The 14,374-nt window shown below is 56.7% G+C and overlaps 7 protein-coding genes across 7 annotated transcripts; 5 read left to right on the top strand and 2 right to left on the bottom strand.

Annotated features, from left to right (window-relative positions):
- Positions 1-34: 34 nt before the first annotated feature.
- On the top strand, positions 35-334 carry PUNSTDRAFT_139295 (uncharacterized protein; the record flags this gene model as incomplete). Its single annotated transcript, XM_007388993.1, has 3 exons — positions 35-113; positions 173-229; positions 285-334. 3 exons carry the CDS (start codon positions 35-37, stop codon positions 332-334), a joined length of 186 nt encoding a protein of 61 aa, XP_007389055.1.
- A 390-nt stretch (positions 335-724) lies between these two features.
- On the top strand, positions 725-1,404 carry PUNSTDRAFT_93785 (uncharacterized protein; the record flags this gene model as incomplete). The annotated part of the gene is made up of 3 exons (XM_007388994.1): positions 725-836; positions 899-1,101; positions 1,159-1,404. Coding segments are annotated over exons 1-3 (531 nt in total), but the record flags the coding sequence as incomplete, so codon positions are not given.
- An 817-nt stretch (positions 1,405-2,221) lies between these two features.
- Positions 2,222-3,450, top strand: PUNSTDRAFT_77726 (uncharacterized protein; the record flags this gene model as incomplete). Its single annotated transcript, XM_007388995.1, has 5 exons — positions 2,222-2,521; positions 2,577-2,655; positions 2,718-2,799; positions 2,850-3,096; positions 3,148-3,450. Coding segments are annotated over 5 exons (1,011 nt in total), but the record flags the coding sequence as incomplete, so codon positions are not given.
- Positions 3,451-3,474: 24 nt separating this feature from the next.
- On the bottom strand, positions 3,475-4,348 carry PUNSTDRAFT_109187 (uncharacterized protein). Its single transcript, XM_007388996.1, has 2 exons — positions 4,110-4,348; positions 3,475-4,052 (listed from the first exon to the last, which is right to left on the bottom strand). The coding sequence occupies exons 1-2, from the start codon at positions 4,243-4,245 to the stop codon at positions 3,574-3,576; spliced, it is 615 nt and encodes a 204-aa protein (XP_007389058.1). The 5' UTR covers positions 4,246-4,348; the 3' UTR covers positions 3,475-3,573.
- Positions 4,349-5,166: 818 nt separating this feature from the next.
- On the top strand, positions 5,167-7,102 carry PUNSTDRAFT_77640 (beta-lactamase/transpeptidase-like protein; the record flags this gene model as incomplete). Its single annotated transcript, XM_007388997.1, has 5 exons — positions 5,167-5,576; positions 5,636-6,101; positions 6,166-6,421; positions 6,488-6,857; positions 6,922-7,102. The coding sequence occupies 5 exons, from the start codon at positions 5,167-5,169 to the stop codon at positions 7,100-7,102; spliced, it is 1,683 nt and encodes a 560-aa protein (XP_007389059.1).
- Positions 7,103-7,741: 639 nt separating this feature from the next.
- On the top strand, positions 7,742-10,498 carry PUNSTDRAFT_56027 (uncharacterized protein). The gene is made up of 6 exons (XM_007388998.1): positions 7,742-7,899; positions 7,966-8,109; positions 8,162-8,965; positions 9,030-9,081; positions 9,142-9,781; positions 9,847-10,498. The coding sequence occupies exons 3-6, from the start codon at positions 8,557-8,559 to the stop codon at positions 10,318-10,320; spliced, it is 1,575 nt and encodes a 524-aa protein (XP_007389060.1). The 5' UTR covers positions 7,742-7,899; positions 7,966-8,109; positions 8,162-8,556; the 3' UTR covers positions 10,321-10,498.
- A 689-nt stretch (positions 10,499-11,187) lies between these two features.
- Positions 11,188-13,115, bottom strand: PUNSTDRAFT_146928 (thioredoxin-like protein). The gene is made up of 5 exons (XM_007388999.1): positions 12,910-13,115; positions 12,600-12,832; positions 12,062-12,260; positions 11,795-11,947; positions 11,188-11,697 (listed from the first exon to the last, which is right to left on the bottom strand). The coding sequence occupies exons 1-5, from the start codon at positions 12,952-12,954 to the stop codon at positions 11,485-11,487; spliced, it is 843 nt and encodes a 280-aa protein (XP_007389061.1). The 5' UTR covers positions 12,955-13,115; the 3' UTR covers positions 11,188-11,484.
- Between the last annotated feature and the right edge of the window lie 1,259 nt (positions 13,116-14,374).

The raw sequence follows: 14,374 nt of genomic DNA on the forward strand, positions 1-14,374 counted from the left end.
CAGGCATATGCTTTCCCCGTCGCACTGTTCAACCATGTCCATCAACACCATGTACATTGCCTTCTACATCGCATTGCTGTTGGCGGTGCTGCAAGTCAGTGCAGCTCCCGCTGGTGAGCACAATCTGCATATCGAGGCCATGTTTTATTCACCGAGCATGCATTTCGTTCAGTTATCGGGGTCGGTGTTAGCGACCTCCGGGCGCGCACGCCTGAGGACACCGAAGCATGTAATATAGTCATATGATTCCCCTGTACGACAAAGCTTACTGACGTCTCTCCAAGTGACACCACCGGATACGGCGGATTGGTTCCTCGCCGCGACGGGCGAGTAGGGATGATCGACTGGATTTCAATGTGACGACGAGAAGTGATTATGTGCCCCCGAAGTTGCTTGGTTATATGCTTGCATTTGTCGTTGTATCCGTTGTGATAGGTTCTGTATTGCGTTGACTCTGAGGCTGCGGCCAGTCTGTTCATTCGAGGGGTTGAATGAGAATGAGTCTCAAGTCACGCGTCACGCGCCGTGAGAATCGTGCGTCCATAGCACGGGAATTTGATAATGCTGGTGCATGTCTTGTCCTTCCCGTCCCGCAGTTAATGCCCGGAATTGAATATATCATGCAAGAACAAGAGCCCTTGCGTCTTCCTTATTGCACCACGTATCTCGATTTGTGCTCATGATGAAGCACCTTTCTCATCCTGGAGGTTCCCGTACTCGGTTTCTGCGTCGAGTTGTGCTATCGATATGCGTCATGCTCCTGGCCATCGACTTAGCTTCCGTATACTGGACGAGGAAAGCTCACAGGGCCGCCAGAGTTACGAGCCTCAATAACTGTAAGCTATAGCTGCACAATTTCTCGTCTTTCGAAAAGGGCTTAACGTGTGCGTACACGAAGCATTTGTCGGCGATGACTTTCCTAGGCACCTCCCTCTCGAACAACCTCTCGGGCCTGCTGTTCTCACAGTAGAGGACACCGTACATTACAAGCTGAGCGGAAAAGATTCCAATGCGGAATGGGCCTCGTTGTACCCACCAGGAGGAGGTTTCGTACACTTAGGACCTCTTGACCGGCCGTTCGCGATCTCTATGTATCATCAGGTGCGTCGGTCGTATTACATCACATACTGTATGAAATTACTCAGTATATGTCTCCAGATGCACTGTCTGGAGAATCTGAAGCGAGCGGTTCTGTATCCTTCCCTATCCGAATCACACATCCAACATCTGCACCACTGCATCAACTATGTGAGAGAGATGATACTATGCACCCCAGACCTGACCCTGGAGCCCGAGAGCACGCGACTTCGGGAGGCCTATCATATTCGGGGCATTGATGGGCTTGGTGTCTCACACACATGTAAGGACTGGAGCACGGTATATTCCGCGGCGGAAAGTAACTACAACAAATGGAGACTTCGCGCAAACCATACAGGAGACATTTAGAAGGTGGTGAGTGTATTCATATAGTGTGCATGCGCATCCGCCTTTCATACACGTCATTACAGCAGTACGGCTTTCGAGCGTCGATAGCTATATGTTGGATTGCTGAAGGACCTAATCCATCCACTTCTCCTCCCGGATACAGCCGCTCTAAAGCAAGCTTCTATCGTGATACTGATGTGCCATGCCTTGCTTCTCGCTCAGTATTCCACGAAATGCAAGAATTGCGTGTGATAACGTGGGACAGCACCCGTAAATGCTTCCGGCCGAAGTTTCCTAGATTCATTTGTCCATCACTGCGGTTGCCCGAAAGCATACTCCCGGGCACGAAACTTCACTCGGTGTGCTATGTGACGCCAAGATGATAGCGACAGATCACCATTCTAGAGCGTCATTCGATGCTCCTGAAACACGAGATTTCGGGCGCGAGTTTGGAACCTTTCGGACAGGGCGCGGGCCGCTCAGGGTGTTATGGACGATTAGAGGGTAAGTCCGTGACCAAATTCGTCGTGAAAGCCTTCTGATGTAGATAGATTCGCAGAGAAATGGAGAGATAAGAACGTCAGTACGTGAGTTAGGCGCTCTCGGGTCCTCTCGTCGTTCATTCTTCCTGCGACACAGCACGGTATGTCGTCGAGTGGTCGACCTAACGAAAGCTCAGCAGATTTATGGCTTGAGCGCTCTAACTTCGTCGGAGGGTTCCTCGGTGCTGTTGCATACGGTCTGTGTGCGCGTTTCGAGTTCAATATGAACCCTCACTCAGTATCTCATCTCGCCAGGGATTCATGTCACTCTCTACATTCAGTGCGCCACTTCCTTGATACGGGAGTCCAAGCGAGGACCCGCCTCCAGCAGGCGTTCCAAGATCTATTGGCTCATTTACATCTCTCTCCTGTTTGGAGGAGCGACCATCAACCTTGCCACAGGCATCAAATGGAACGAGATGCTATGGATCGATCATAGGGACTTTGTTCCAGGAGGACCGAATGGTTACCTGGAAATACATTTCTCACACCCGATTAATACGCTCAGTTCGGCTGCATTCGTATTTGACAATATCCTGGCGGATGCTCTCCTCGTCAGTGGGATAAACGAGTGGATGGCGCATGCAATACTCACATAGTAATATCTAGGTCTTCCGATGTCTCATCATCTGGGACTACTATCGTTACCTCAACATTATTCCCGTCCTACTTTTCCTGGCATCCACGAGTATGCGTTCTAGTCCTCGTGGCGCCGCACTCTGACCTGAATCCTGATATTTTCGCGTGCAGTCCTCGGAATATTGACCATGTTCCAATCCGCCCAACCGACCGCGAGCTTGTGGACGCATTCGACGGTGAATGTGGCAATCCCGTACGTGGCTTCACCTTTGGACGTGTTACGACGCTCAGGATGGTTCGCAGCTATTGGTCTACCACAATCTCGTTGACACTCGTCGTCACAATTCTGACGTGCATCCGTTTGTTCTCGGCCCGTCGTACGCTCATCAATGCACTGGGCGCGGAACACGCGCGCCTCTACACTTCTGTCATGACTGTCGTCATCGAGTCTGCGGCACTGTACTCCGTGGTCGGCTTGATCTTCATCATCTGTTATGCCCGCAATAGTAACGTGCAGAACCTTGTTCTGCCAATCATGGGCCAAGCAATGGTGAGCACGTCTTCTCCTTGCCCCATGAAGCCATCGCTCACCACGTCTCAGTGCATCGCACCGCTTTTCATTACGTTCCGCGCCGCTCGTGGACGCGCCCTGACCCGTGGCACGCTTCGCACTGGCGCTTTGAGCACCATGAAGTTTGGTGAACGTGGATCGAACACGGAGGCCGGGTACACGGGGGAGAGCGTGCCTGCCCAGAACGTGAATCGCCTGTCCGAAATCCGGTTCGGAAGCTCTACCTTGCGACAAACGGAGACGGATCTGAATCCCTCTTCGCTGGAGCTGAAAGGTGCGGGGCCGAAGGACAGCGCGTCCGCGAAGTCGGAGTCGGGATTAGTTTTCGCCTAAGGTCATGTTGTGCACAGAATTCTTGTTTATTGCGTTATTACTATCATTTAGTACACTTCATCCGTATAAAACTCGTTGTCACGACATGCGTGCAGCAACTCGAGGACTCAACAAAAAACAAGACTATAAAAAGTGGAGCTCATCCTCTGTCTCGCGTGAAGAATGGGTGCTATTGAATTCCTCGAAGTTGCGCTCGACGGCATCATAGACCACGCTCCAATCTAGACACTCGTGATCATACCAAGAATTGACGTGCTTCTCCTCGTATGGTGGCAGGAGCGGCTCCAAAAACGTATCCGACCGACACATAACCATCTGCCTCAGGTAGGCGAAACAGTGGGCGAGGTGGGTCGGAAGGATGCGCGACTTGTTCGACTCCATGATGGCGAGGCGGATGTTATCGAGGCAGTGGAACTGGTGAAAGATGGAGAGGCCGAAGGCGCGTTTGTGCGGCCCGAGCCTGACAAATCCGCCTCCCAGAGGGAAGATGGAGGCCCATTCGGCGTCCGCGTCCAGCTGATAGTGCACGGTCTCCTCCGTGAGCATCCGCGCAGGAGGCAAATCGAGGTCTAAGCGCGCAGGGTGGTCATTTCCGATCCATGCTACGGAGACCGAGTCAGAAAGATAAATGCACCGAGCGACCATAGTGGAATACTCACTGTAGTTGCGCTCCTCACTCGCTGTGGGAAGCTGCTCTCGTCGTAGGCGAAGGAACAGGTCAACAGCCGTAACCGCTGTGAGCAGCATCACAGCAGCTACGTAGAATGTTTCGGTCCTCGTCTTTCTCCGCTGCATTGTCTGTCTAGTGAGGTGCGTGTCAATGTGTGGTTTTTCTTCAAGGCCGAAACTGACCGTGAATACTGGTACACACGGCTATGGTGTGAATAACAACACCCCGATATCCGCATGGCTTACCGTTCACCGACGTGACGGCTCATGCGAGCACTTCTGAGAGCATCGCCTTGCCTTCGCTGGTGTCACGCTTGTTTTGGCGACCTTGTATGAGAAGACCGAGCGTCACAGCACCCGAACCGATCTTCACGGTTTGGTGTATCATGCATATCAGATACAGAAGACCCCCTCGCGGGATTTGTTGCTGCAAACCATCAATCTGCGATAGAAGTCGGGCATGGCAGCATTGTAAGGGTCGCAGTGTTGCCGCAGTTTCTCGCCATATGTAGAATGGGCGGTGTGCAGCGTACTCTCGAGACCTTGAGTCATCTGCATACACAGAGCGCAGAGCAACGCTTGGAGTCGTCAGCGACTCAGCGAGAGCCGCAAGACTCCCACACGTACTTTTTTGCCACGTGGACAATGTGACCGTGACAGGAGGCTGCGGAAGCAAAAAGCCAATCCATCCTCTCTTCCATCCGCCATGATGCATAATGGCTGTACTCAATAGAAAGATCACATGCCAGGATCATGCAGCATCTCCGGAAAACCGCGTAGATTGGAAATCCATCTTCTCTTCCATCCGCCATGATGGCTGTACTCAATAGAAAGATCACATACCAGGATCATGCAGCATCTCTGAAACACCGCGTAGATTGGAATCATTCGGCACGAGTCTCTTCGCACGTTGACTTTCGACCACGATTCTGACCAACTCAGTGCCCTTTCGTCTGGCTCGGACTCGTCCAACCCGCCATGGGGGTGAAGGAACACGACGTTGCCCCTCAATATCCACCTCGACATATCATCGCGAAAGCGTTTCGGATGCTGCAATACGCGGTCCTCTACGCGACTGTCTTCCTGCTAGCTAGATGGTTGTCGACTCGTTACACGCTTGAGATCGTCACGGTATCGCAAACCCGCTGTAGCGGTGCTCTTCCCGCCGAATTCTTGAGCAATCCCCCGTCGCCCGACACGCCGGCGTTCCAAAGCCTAGCAAGGGCGCTGGATCAGCAGCTCGCTCGACGTGTAGCCCGTGCTGATATGGACAGCTTGGCGGTCGCGGTCGTGACTTCCGGTGGTTCCGTGTTCGAAGGGACGTACGGGGTCGTAAAAGCGAATGAATCGTCGGATGGACGCGTCGATCGCGACACGATTTACCGACTCGCGTCCGTTTCCAAGATCTTCACAGCTCTCGAGTCGTGGTTGTTAGTGCAGAACGGGAGTCTCGAATGGTGAGTATACCGCTCGGTTTGCCCCAATCCGGAACTCGGCGCTAATCTTCAACTCGCAGGGATCGCCCAATATCGGATTATATCCCGCAATACTCTCCTCCGTGTGCAGCCTCTGACCGGTGCTACTCGCCTACCGTTCGTGACCTCGCGTCGCACAAGGCAGGCGTCGGGTCGGATATGCCCCCGGGAGACATGGTCTCCTGGCCGCACTCCCTGCAAGGCGCGGGCTCTCCACCCGAGAACGGGCGCCCCTTTCCCTCAGACGAGGAGGTTCTCGAGAGCATCAATCGATATTCTACGGGGGTCCCACCAGGTACATTGCCCATCTATTCCAACACTGGCTACGGGTTCTTGGGCATGGTCAACTCCGCCGCCGTCGCCTCGAAGTCAGGACAGAAACCTAGTCACGCGGACTTGCTACAGCGGGACGTGTTCTCTGTGCTCAACATGACCAGCTCTGGCTTCCTTACAAGCGCGTTCGAGCAGGAACGGATTGCAGTACCTTCATCCTTGAGCGAGGCTACGGTATGGAGTCGTGCATGTAATCAACGATTTCTACAGTTCATGCTTATCATCTCACTTCCTACAGGATTGGGACTTCCGGAACGCCATGAACCCTGCCGGTGGGCAGTCTAGTTCGCTGGCGGACATGGCCAAAGCCACAAGTGCCCTTTTGAAGTCCCTGGATCCCACTACCACAGACAGCCTGCTATCCAGCGCACTCATGCAGCAATGGTTGTCCTCCTCACACGCTTGGGACGACGGCATCACCGAGCCCGGGCTTGGCTGGATCGCCCTCTTGCGCAAAGACAAGTGGAAGCGGACGCAACGACTGTACCAAAGCTGTGAGCACCCGTCGTCCCTTCCACATCCTGAACAGCTACATCCTTAACCTTCGCGGTATACTCCAGTCGGACAGCTCGCTGCATTCCATACCGCGTGGACGATCAACCCCCGCGCGGGCTACGGCATCGTCGTGCTCATGACCGGCGACTACCCGGACTCGCAAGACTTCACGATGCAGCTCGTGGACGCCTTCCAGCCCGTCTTCGACGCTCTCCTCGAAGCCGAAGCGCGCAGATCGTACGTCGGCCGCTGGTTCACGACACCCGAAGCCACCTCCGCCGGCCCGAGCAGCGAGATGGTCACCTCCCTGCGCTCAGGCACGCTCTGGGTCGACAAGCTGATCCTGAACGGGACCGATACGCTCGGCCTGCTCCAAGGCGCCGACCGCCCCGAGCCTGTCATGTTGTGGCCTACGGGTGATCCGGGTCGATTCCGGTGAGGCCGCTGATCCCGAACGTTCTCTTTGTTCATCTGACTGAGGTCAGCTTATTCGACGCAGGCTGGCGTCGGGCATCCCGTTCTTCAACAGCGCGCCGAACTACGGCTGTCTGAGCTACTTTTATGCGATGGACGTTGGCTACGCCTCTGGGGCGCCAGTGACCGAAATCGTCTTCTCTGGAGCAGAGGCCGCGCGGGCGGCGCGCTTCCCTTCAGCACAGGTAGTTTTACGCAGGATCTGATGGAAAGACAGATTAAGCAGATGAGCTCCGCCAGCCAGTCGAGGTCTAGACTGTACAACGAAAAACGAGTTTAGATCACTCGGGTGGTTGTACTCCTCACTGGCTTGGACGATCCGATTTGTCTCAAACAGCGATGAGTCATGATCATGGAATGATAAGTACAAGAAGGATGAACGTAACCACGGTAGCCATTCGAACTACGCTACTTCAAGGCAGCATTTCCGGAAAACCGAAATAAGTCGCGACGCCAATGCATTTACAGAACTTCTTATGCACCGGCCACGCTTTCTTCTGACATGCTGGTCTATCGAACAAAGATTGTCCCCAATGTCAGCATGCTGCTCACGGAAGGAAGGAAGAGCGATTGAACTCCTCAGCTCACCTACAATACCGCGTTACCTTGCACCCGGAGCACCTCATCAGGCCAGTGTTATTCCAGGGCGGGAGGTCCGCCGTGCGGTCTTCCCTGCACCCGGCGCAGCTGGCGAGCATCTTCGGCGCCGCAGGTGGATTCCTCATGGGCCTCTGCCACAGCGGGATCTTGTGCACCTTGGCTAGCTCGCGGTAGCGTCGCTGGCACTCGTCGCGACACGGGATCGGGAGGGCGCCACAGACCAAACACATCTTGAGAAGGGGAGGGGGAACGGATCAGACTGCACCGTTTTTTGTTTTTTTGTTTTTTTTTGGCATATGGAATTCGGAGGCGGGAGAACATGGTCGTATGAACGAGAGCAGTTTTACTGGCGACTCGAGGAGCCATTTTCCTCCGTGTGCGATCGACATGCGGGCAGGTTCCCCTAAGAGTAGGATCCGAGCGCGATGAACAAGAGACGATAATCGCCGGGCGAACGAGCCAGACCCACCGCAGACTTCGCATTTCCATGCAGCGCTGTGCAGCACGCTAGTGAATATATTGGGGACGTGGTCGTCGATCAATCGATCCTTTTCGTCCATGAACATGTCGGCGCGGCGGAAGCTAGGACGCATCGTGATCTCGATGCGCTTGGCTGGATAAGAAGGTCAGCTGTTGGTACTTGGACGACGGGAAAGTGGACGTACTGGCCGAAGATCCAGAGCATTATTTCGAACGGCTCGCCCAACGCATCGGTTGATGAGGACATGCTGTCCTGAACCACAAGTTATGAGGGGTGCGATGTTCCAGGGCTCGAGCATCATAGCCCGTCTGGGTGTTTATATAGTCCAATCATGATACTCGTGACTGCAGCAAGATCGCGCGCGCATACAAAACGAGAGAACAGAGGAGATAGATATCCCAGATTTTCGAGTGTTGAATGTGGCAAGCGGCAGCCTGTGGCGGCACATGCACACACGTCTCCGCCTTCGCCAGCCTCGAGGGAGTTGAGCACAAGACCGATTCCGGGCAATTGTCGCCCACTGTGCAGGCTGCAGCACGCGGTACAAGAAGCTGACACTCTGCATATAAGTCTCATCGAATGAACAGCTGGAGCCTGAGGCTACCCCGCAACGCCCACCTACCTACTTCCTCCTTACGACCCCAGCCCCGACACTTGCTCTCCTTCGCCTACCGTCGCACCATGTCGTCCACGACGCTCGTATTCGGCTCCAGCAGCGCACGACACGACCCGAAACACTACGTCTACATCGGTCCAAAGGCGCAGCTCACGCGCAAGGACGCGCCGTTCGCGGGCAAGATCCCGGACGCGGCCGCGAGCGTCGTCGCGCAGATCGAGGACGGGCGCGAAAAGTCGGGCAAGGCGTGGTCGGCCGACAGCAGCTACACGTTCGCCGAGCTGGAGACGAAGACGAGCCGGCACTTGGGTCCCGTCCGGAGCGACCTGATCGAGAGCTTGGTCCGCAAGCACGTCCACTCGAAGGACGACGGTGAGTCCCCCATCCTCTCTCGCGTTGCGCGTCGCCGGCGCCGGCGCTGAAGACTGAAGTTTAGTGGAGCTTAATATTCTCCTGGATGGCAAGGACCAGGTACTCGCCGCCGCCAGGTGAGCCACGCCGCGCATATGACCAGCTACGCCCACTGACGCGCGCACCCTTTACCCCAGCGCCGTCGCCCGCTCCTTCTCCAAATTCTCCCGGAAGAAGGAATCGAAAGACGCCGCACCGCGCACGGTCGCCGTCAACATCTTCGTCGATTCCCAGCCGTCCACGCAGGACTTTCCCGAGCTAGACCTGCTCGCGGACGCCGTTCGACACGCGGCGCTGCTGGTCGACACCCCGACCGCCGAGCTGAACACGACCGCGCTCGTCAAAGAGGTCGAGGCCGTCGGCGCGCGGTACCCGGACACGGTCCGGACGACGGTCATCTCCGGCGAGGCGCTGAAAGAGCACGGCCTCGGCGCGCTCTACGGCGTCGGCAAGGCGGCCTCTGCCCCGCCCGCGCTCGCCGTGCTGGAATACACCCCTCGGCAGGCCCCTGCAAAGGCCACCGCGAAGCTCAGTTTGGTGGGGAAGGGCATCGTGTACGATACCGGCGGGCTGTCGATCAAGTCGACCGCGGGCATGTGCGAGATGAAGACGGACATGGGCGGCGCCGCGGCGCTCCTGACGGCGTTCGAGGCGCTCGTCAAGCTCGAGCTCCCGATCCCGGTCGTCTACGTCGGCTGCATCGCCGAGAACGCGGTCGGGCCCGACTCGCAGCGGAACGACGACATCGTCACCTCGCTGTCCGGCAAGTCGATCGAGGTGCGTCCTATTCATGCCTGTTGCTTTCGCTCGTCCCCTCACGGACCTTTTTTTGCACGATGCAGATCAACAACACCGACGCGGAGGGTCGCTTGGTGCTCGCGGACGGGATCGCCTACACGACGCTGCACCACTCGCCCACGCACGTGCTCGACATGGCGACGCTCACCGGCGCGCAGATGATCGCGACGGGCATGCACCACGCGGGGATCATGGCGAACCGCGCGGGGTGGGAAGACCTGGTATACGCCGCGGGCCAGCGCTCGGGCGACTGGTGCTTCCCGCTGCTGTACGCGCCCGAGGTCCTGTTCAAGGAGTTCGAGAGCAAGGTGGCGGACATGAAGAACAGCGTCCGGAGCCGGACGAACGCGCAGGCGTCGTGCGCGGGCCACTTCGTCGAGGCGCATATCGGGGAGGGATGGGAGGGCGAGTGGTGTCACGTCGATATCGCGGGCCCGAGCTTTAGGGGCGAGCGCGCGACGGGTTTTGGTGCGGCGCTGGTGATCGAGGTGGCGAAGCGCCTGGCACAGGCGGCTTGATCGCTTCAAAAAAAGCAAAGCTCGACCGCGTCGATGGGGATCAAGCCGGCGTCCTTGGATATATGCGTCGCACTCGGTCGATACGTCTGAACGCCGTGTGGTTTCCCTTCTTCCCACTCGCAGTACGCGTAAGAATAGAAACTGCAAGAAAGCGAATGTCGTGTACACTGCTGATCAAACACCGATCGACATTTGCTCCTACGCAGATCTCCGAGCCAAACGGAGTACCTTCTGGCGGATCTCGGTGCAGCAGCTATGTTTGAACCGAGTCGATGAGCTCAATGGAGCAGGTGGTACTACACTTTGCACGGTGGGACGGAACAGCCGACCAGCACGGGCTCTCTCCTAACCCCGCCGGTCTATTCTCGCTATCGTCTCCACAATGCATAAGACCGTGCGCATGAATGTCAATAGTAGTGTGACTGCATGATGGCATGGTGCGGGCTCATCGCGGTACCACGGAACGGTGAGTGGGCTCGCGAGGTCACATCTGTGATTCTGTACCCGTCGGCAGATGCATGGGTCGCACATCACGAGCGGATGTGTCTGAGGTCTGAGTCGGGTGCATGGAAGGGGTACTAGATATGTCGCACCGGACCACGGGCAAGAAACGTCGCCAAGAGCATATATGCGCGTGAACTGTTTCGACGTCTTACATATGGTCAACTTGCTCAAGATGTGCCTGTTTCAGCATCTGGCCTGGACTGGGTGAAGGCGGGATATGTATCGGGAGCGGTGGCGAGAATACGGGGGAAGAGCTTGTGCTCTGCAATGGGCTGCTCGTGTATTGAGATAGAGCGATCATCTCCAGCAAGAGCGCTACGCGTACATCGCCATAAGATAATAGAGAGACAAGAGAAACGGAGGGGAAGAGGAAGAGAGACACGGAACTGATTGCAGCGGGGTCCACAAAAACGGTACTAAAAAGGGGGATAGAAAGGAAAAGAGAAGAGAAGAGAGACATAGACGTAGATCATCGCAGATGGAAGCGGAGGTGTTTCGGCGCGGGGGGGAGGTGACGCGCGTGGGTCGGGTGGGTGGAATGGTAGAGGTAAACACCGCTGGCGTGGATGCGGATGGGTGGAGAGAGGGTCGAGGGAGGGATTTGGCTCGTCTGTCTACGTTGAATATGGACAAGGAAGCAGGGGCGGGGGGTCATCAGAATCATGAGGCGGCGCAGATACCGTTGCCGAGCGGGCAGGTGGCGCCGTTAACTTTGCCGTTGAGCGGGATGTCGGCGTGGCCGTTGACGCCGTTGCCGACGTTCCCGTTGGCGCCTTTAACGGTCAGCAGGCTAGGCGGGCATTGGTCGGCCTCCGGGTGCGCCTTGACGGGGGCGGGGGCATAGTGTTCGCAGTGGGCGAGCTTGTTGAAGATCTGTAGACGAGATATCCGGTCAGACGTTGACGCCGCGACATACATGCAGGAAGGGTAGCAGGAGAGAGGGAGGGAGTAAACGTAGACAGACGCGCACCTGGACGAAGACGTCGGCCGTCTGTCCGCCGCTGATGACCCATTTCCCATCGATAACGTTGAACGGCACGCCGGAGACGCCCTTCCGGCGCGCGTCGGCGATCAGTGCTTCCACTTCGGGCTGGCATTCGTCCGTTTCGAGGAAGTCGAGAGCCTGTTGAGTACGTGGCGTCATCGACGTTGTCATCGTCAGCGACACGATTTCCTTTTTTGGACAACGCAGAAAAGACATATGAAGGGTGGGGGGGCGAAGAGAGGGAAAACATACCGAGTCTTTCGTCATCACGCCCGCCTGCTCTGCGATATCACTCAGCACCTCGGCGTCGCCGGCGAGCTGGCCGTCTTCAAAGAGCGCCTTGAAGAGCTTCTTCGCGAACGCCTGCTGGAGCTGCATCCCGCCGAGTTGCCAGGCCTTGAGCATCAGCCGGTGCGCGCGCGTCGTCTGCATCATCTTCGGTTCGGGCGAGCTGTCGGTTACGTGAAAGTCAGCGAAGAATCCTGAGGTGTTCAACGCCGAGCGGGAGGGAGGGGAAAGGAACGACGGAAACGGACGGGAGACGCGGGGGCGACGGGGGGCGGCAGATGTACGCGGTGCCCATCTTCCTGCAGCACTCGCAGCTCCGGGGATCCCTCTTCGACTGGCGCTGCCGCCGCTGCTGCTGCTGCTGCTGTCTCTTCTTTTTCTGCTCTGGACGGTCGTACACGCCAAACGTCCGACTTGCGCGCTCGCCCACTCAACCATGCCCTCGAAGACGGAGAGAAGAGGAGGGAAGGGGGGGTGGGGGTGGGGAAAATGTGTTACTCACAAGGTGATACCGAGCTGCGCGCCGCGCTGCGCGAGCACCTTCTGCATCGCCGCCCACTTGTCCGCGCCGTACTTGACGCTCATCAGCTTCGTCTTGTTCACCGGCAGGTCGTCCGACAGCGCGTCGTTCAGCCGGAACGGCCGGTACTCGATCTCGAACTGGAGCGGCAGATCGGCGCATCGCTCGATGGCGATCTCGAGCTCGCGCTGGTTGATGTAGCACCACGGGCAGAGCTGTAAGGAGGATAAGGACGGAGAGGAGGGTGAGCGGGGTAATCCTCGGCCACGCCACGAGTTGAGTGTGCGCGCACCCAATCCGAGAATACGGTGAATTTGATCGTCCGCGGCCTTTGCATCGTGGTCGTCTTGGTGGAGGAGAGGAGAGGATGCGAGGTTGTGTTGTGTGTATTAAGTTTGCGTTGCGGAGAACGTCGAGGACGGCGCCTAGCCTGGAAGGGCAGGCTGTACAAATATCGTGTGGACCGGTGGCGAGCTCTTGGTAAGATTCAAAGGCCCGGGAGCAAGGGGAACCTGTGCGTGTTTGGTGAGCCGGGTATTTGTGAGCACGGTCTCATCGGGGCACAGACATAACGGCGCTGGGATCAGCGAATCATGTGATGAGTCAGCGCAGAGCTCATTTCGCCCCTATTCGTCACCCTGCCTCTGCGCTGAGCCCATCGATTCGATTTGCTCCTTCCGGTAACGTAATTCATCCCGTTGCTTCTGGTTGTGCCCTCTGGCGCCGACCCGCTTTCGAGAGCGTCTGAAGGAACGAAGGACGTATAACGAAGGGGGGGATGAACGGTTGAAAGGGACAAGTTACCGTCGACCGAGTCGGTTAGGGCGATGGGAAATCCGACACCAAATGCAGGTTGCTGACTGACCCATGCCCCCGCAGGCGGCTCAAGCTTTGACGTTTTGGATAACACCGCAGGCACTCCGTACCTTCTACATATGCGACCTGCCTCGTGGTTTCTACGAAGGGATGACCGAGCCGCACCGGACAGGCGGAGAAGCTTTTTTTTCATCTTCGCCTTCCGGAACATGCTCATGCGGCGCTGTGCACAGCAAAGAACCTTCCCTCGCGACTCGTCTGCCTCCGTCTCCGCTCGTACGTTGACTCTAGCTGGACTCCGGCCATCCACGAATGGGTTGCACCGGCGCACGGCGTAGCTCGGATCCGCCCCGCTCTCCACAGAACAGCATCCGGCCGGATATATCGTTTCTTTTTCTTTGGCTGACGGATGGAGGCTCCTCGGCAGATCGATTTTAACCTCGGCCTCTCCACCTTTGGTGAGCAATATTATTGTCCGACGAAGGCTGGCGCAATCTGGCCAGGGCAGCGCGCGATAATGACCGATCGGTGAAAGGCTATTGGGTCGGTGAAAAAACCGCAGTCGGCAGGGGTCGTTGCTATATATGGATATACTATGACGAAAATCTGCCGCCATATGTAAGTATCCCTCCGAGTCGTCCTTACACCTTGCGACTTTGGCCAGGTTCTGGCATGTCGAAGATGCTCCACCAAAACGTCTTGAACACGCTGTCGGTCTCCTCTAGCTTCTACAACGTCACGAACGTCGAATTCGCTAGGCTTCTCGAGCTTTATGAGATCTGTGCGAAATCCTCTGCGTACGAATCTCCGTTTACGCGAGCCCCTTGCTCAGATCTTCTCAAGATTCTGGCGAAGTCGGTATCGCTGGGAGAAGTGGCATCAGCAACGACTGGGTGCTGTCGAACCCTCGTCGTTGCTTACTCGAGACACCTCAGACACCG

This window comes from Punctularia strigosozonata (assembly GCF_000264995.1).
Source record: "Punctularia strigosozonata HHB-11173 SS5 unplaced genomic scaffold PUNSTscaffold_22, whole genome shotgun sequence".
Taxonomy (NCBI): domain Eukaryota; kingdom Fungi; phylum Basidiomycota; class Agaricomycetes; order Corticiales; family Punctulariaceae; genus Punctularia; species Punctularia strigosozonata.

What these genes read in the sequence shown, in the direction of transcription:
- PUNSTDRAFT_109187 (XM_007388996.1), bottom strand. Translation starts at nt 4,245, where the DNA reads ATGCAGCGGAGAAAGACGAGGACCGAAACATTCTACGTAGCTGCTGTG. An exon ending in GAGTGAGGAGCGCAACTACA is followed by an intron (nt 4,053 to 4,109) that starts GTGAGTATTCCA and finishes CGGTCTCCGTAG; the next exon opens with CATGGATCGGAAATGACCAC.
- PUNSTDRAFT_56027 (XM_007388998.1), top strand. Translation starts at nt 8,557, where the DNA reads ATGAACAGCTGGAGCCTGAGGCTACCCCGCAACGCCCACCTACCTACT. An exon ending in CGTCCACTCGAAGGACGACG is followed by an intron (nt 8,966 to 9,029) that starts GTGAGTCCCCCA and finishes ACTGAAGTTTAG; the next exon opens with TGGAGCTTAATATTCTCCTG. An exon ending in TGTCCGGCAAGTCGATCGAG is followed by an intron (nt 9,782 to 9,846) that starts GTGCGTCCTATT and finishes TGCACGATGCAG; the next exon opens with ATCAACAACACCGACGCGGA.
- PUNSTDRAFT_146928 (XM_007388999.1), bottom strand. Translation starts at nt 12,954, where the DNA reads ATGCAAAGGCCGCGGACGATCAAATTCACCGTATTCTCGGATTGG. An exon ending in GCGCAGCTCGGTATCACCTT is followed by an intron (nt 12,261 to 12,599) that starts GTGAGTAACACA and finishes CGTAACCGACAG; the next exon opens with CTCGCCCGAACCGAAGATGA. An exon ending in GCGTGATGACGAAAGACTCG is followed by an intron (nt 11,948 to 12,061) that starts GTATGTTTTCCC and finishes CGTACTCAACAG; the next exon opens with GCTCTCGACTTCCTCGAAAC.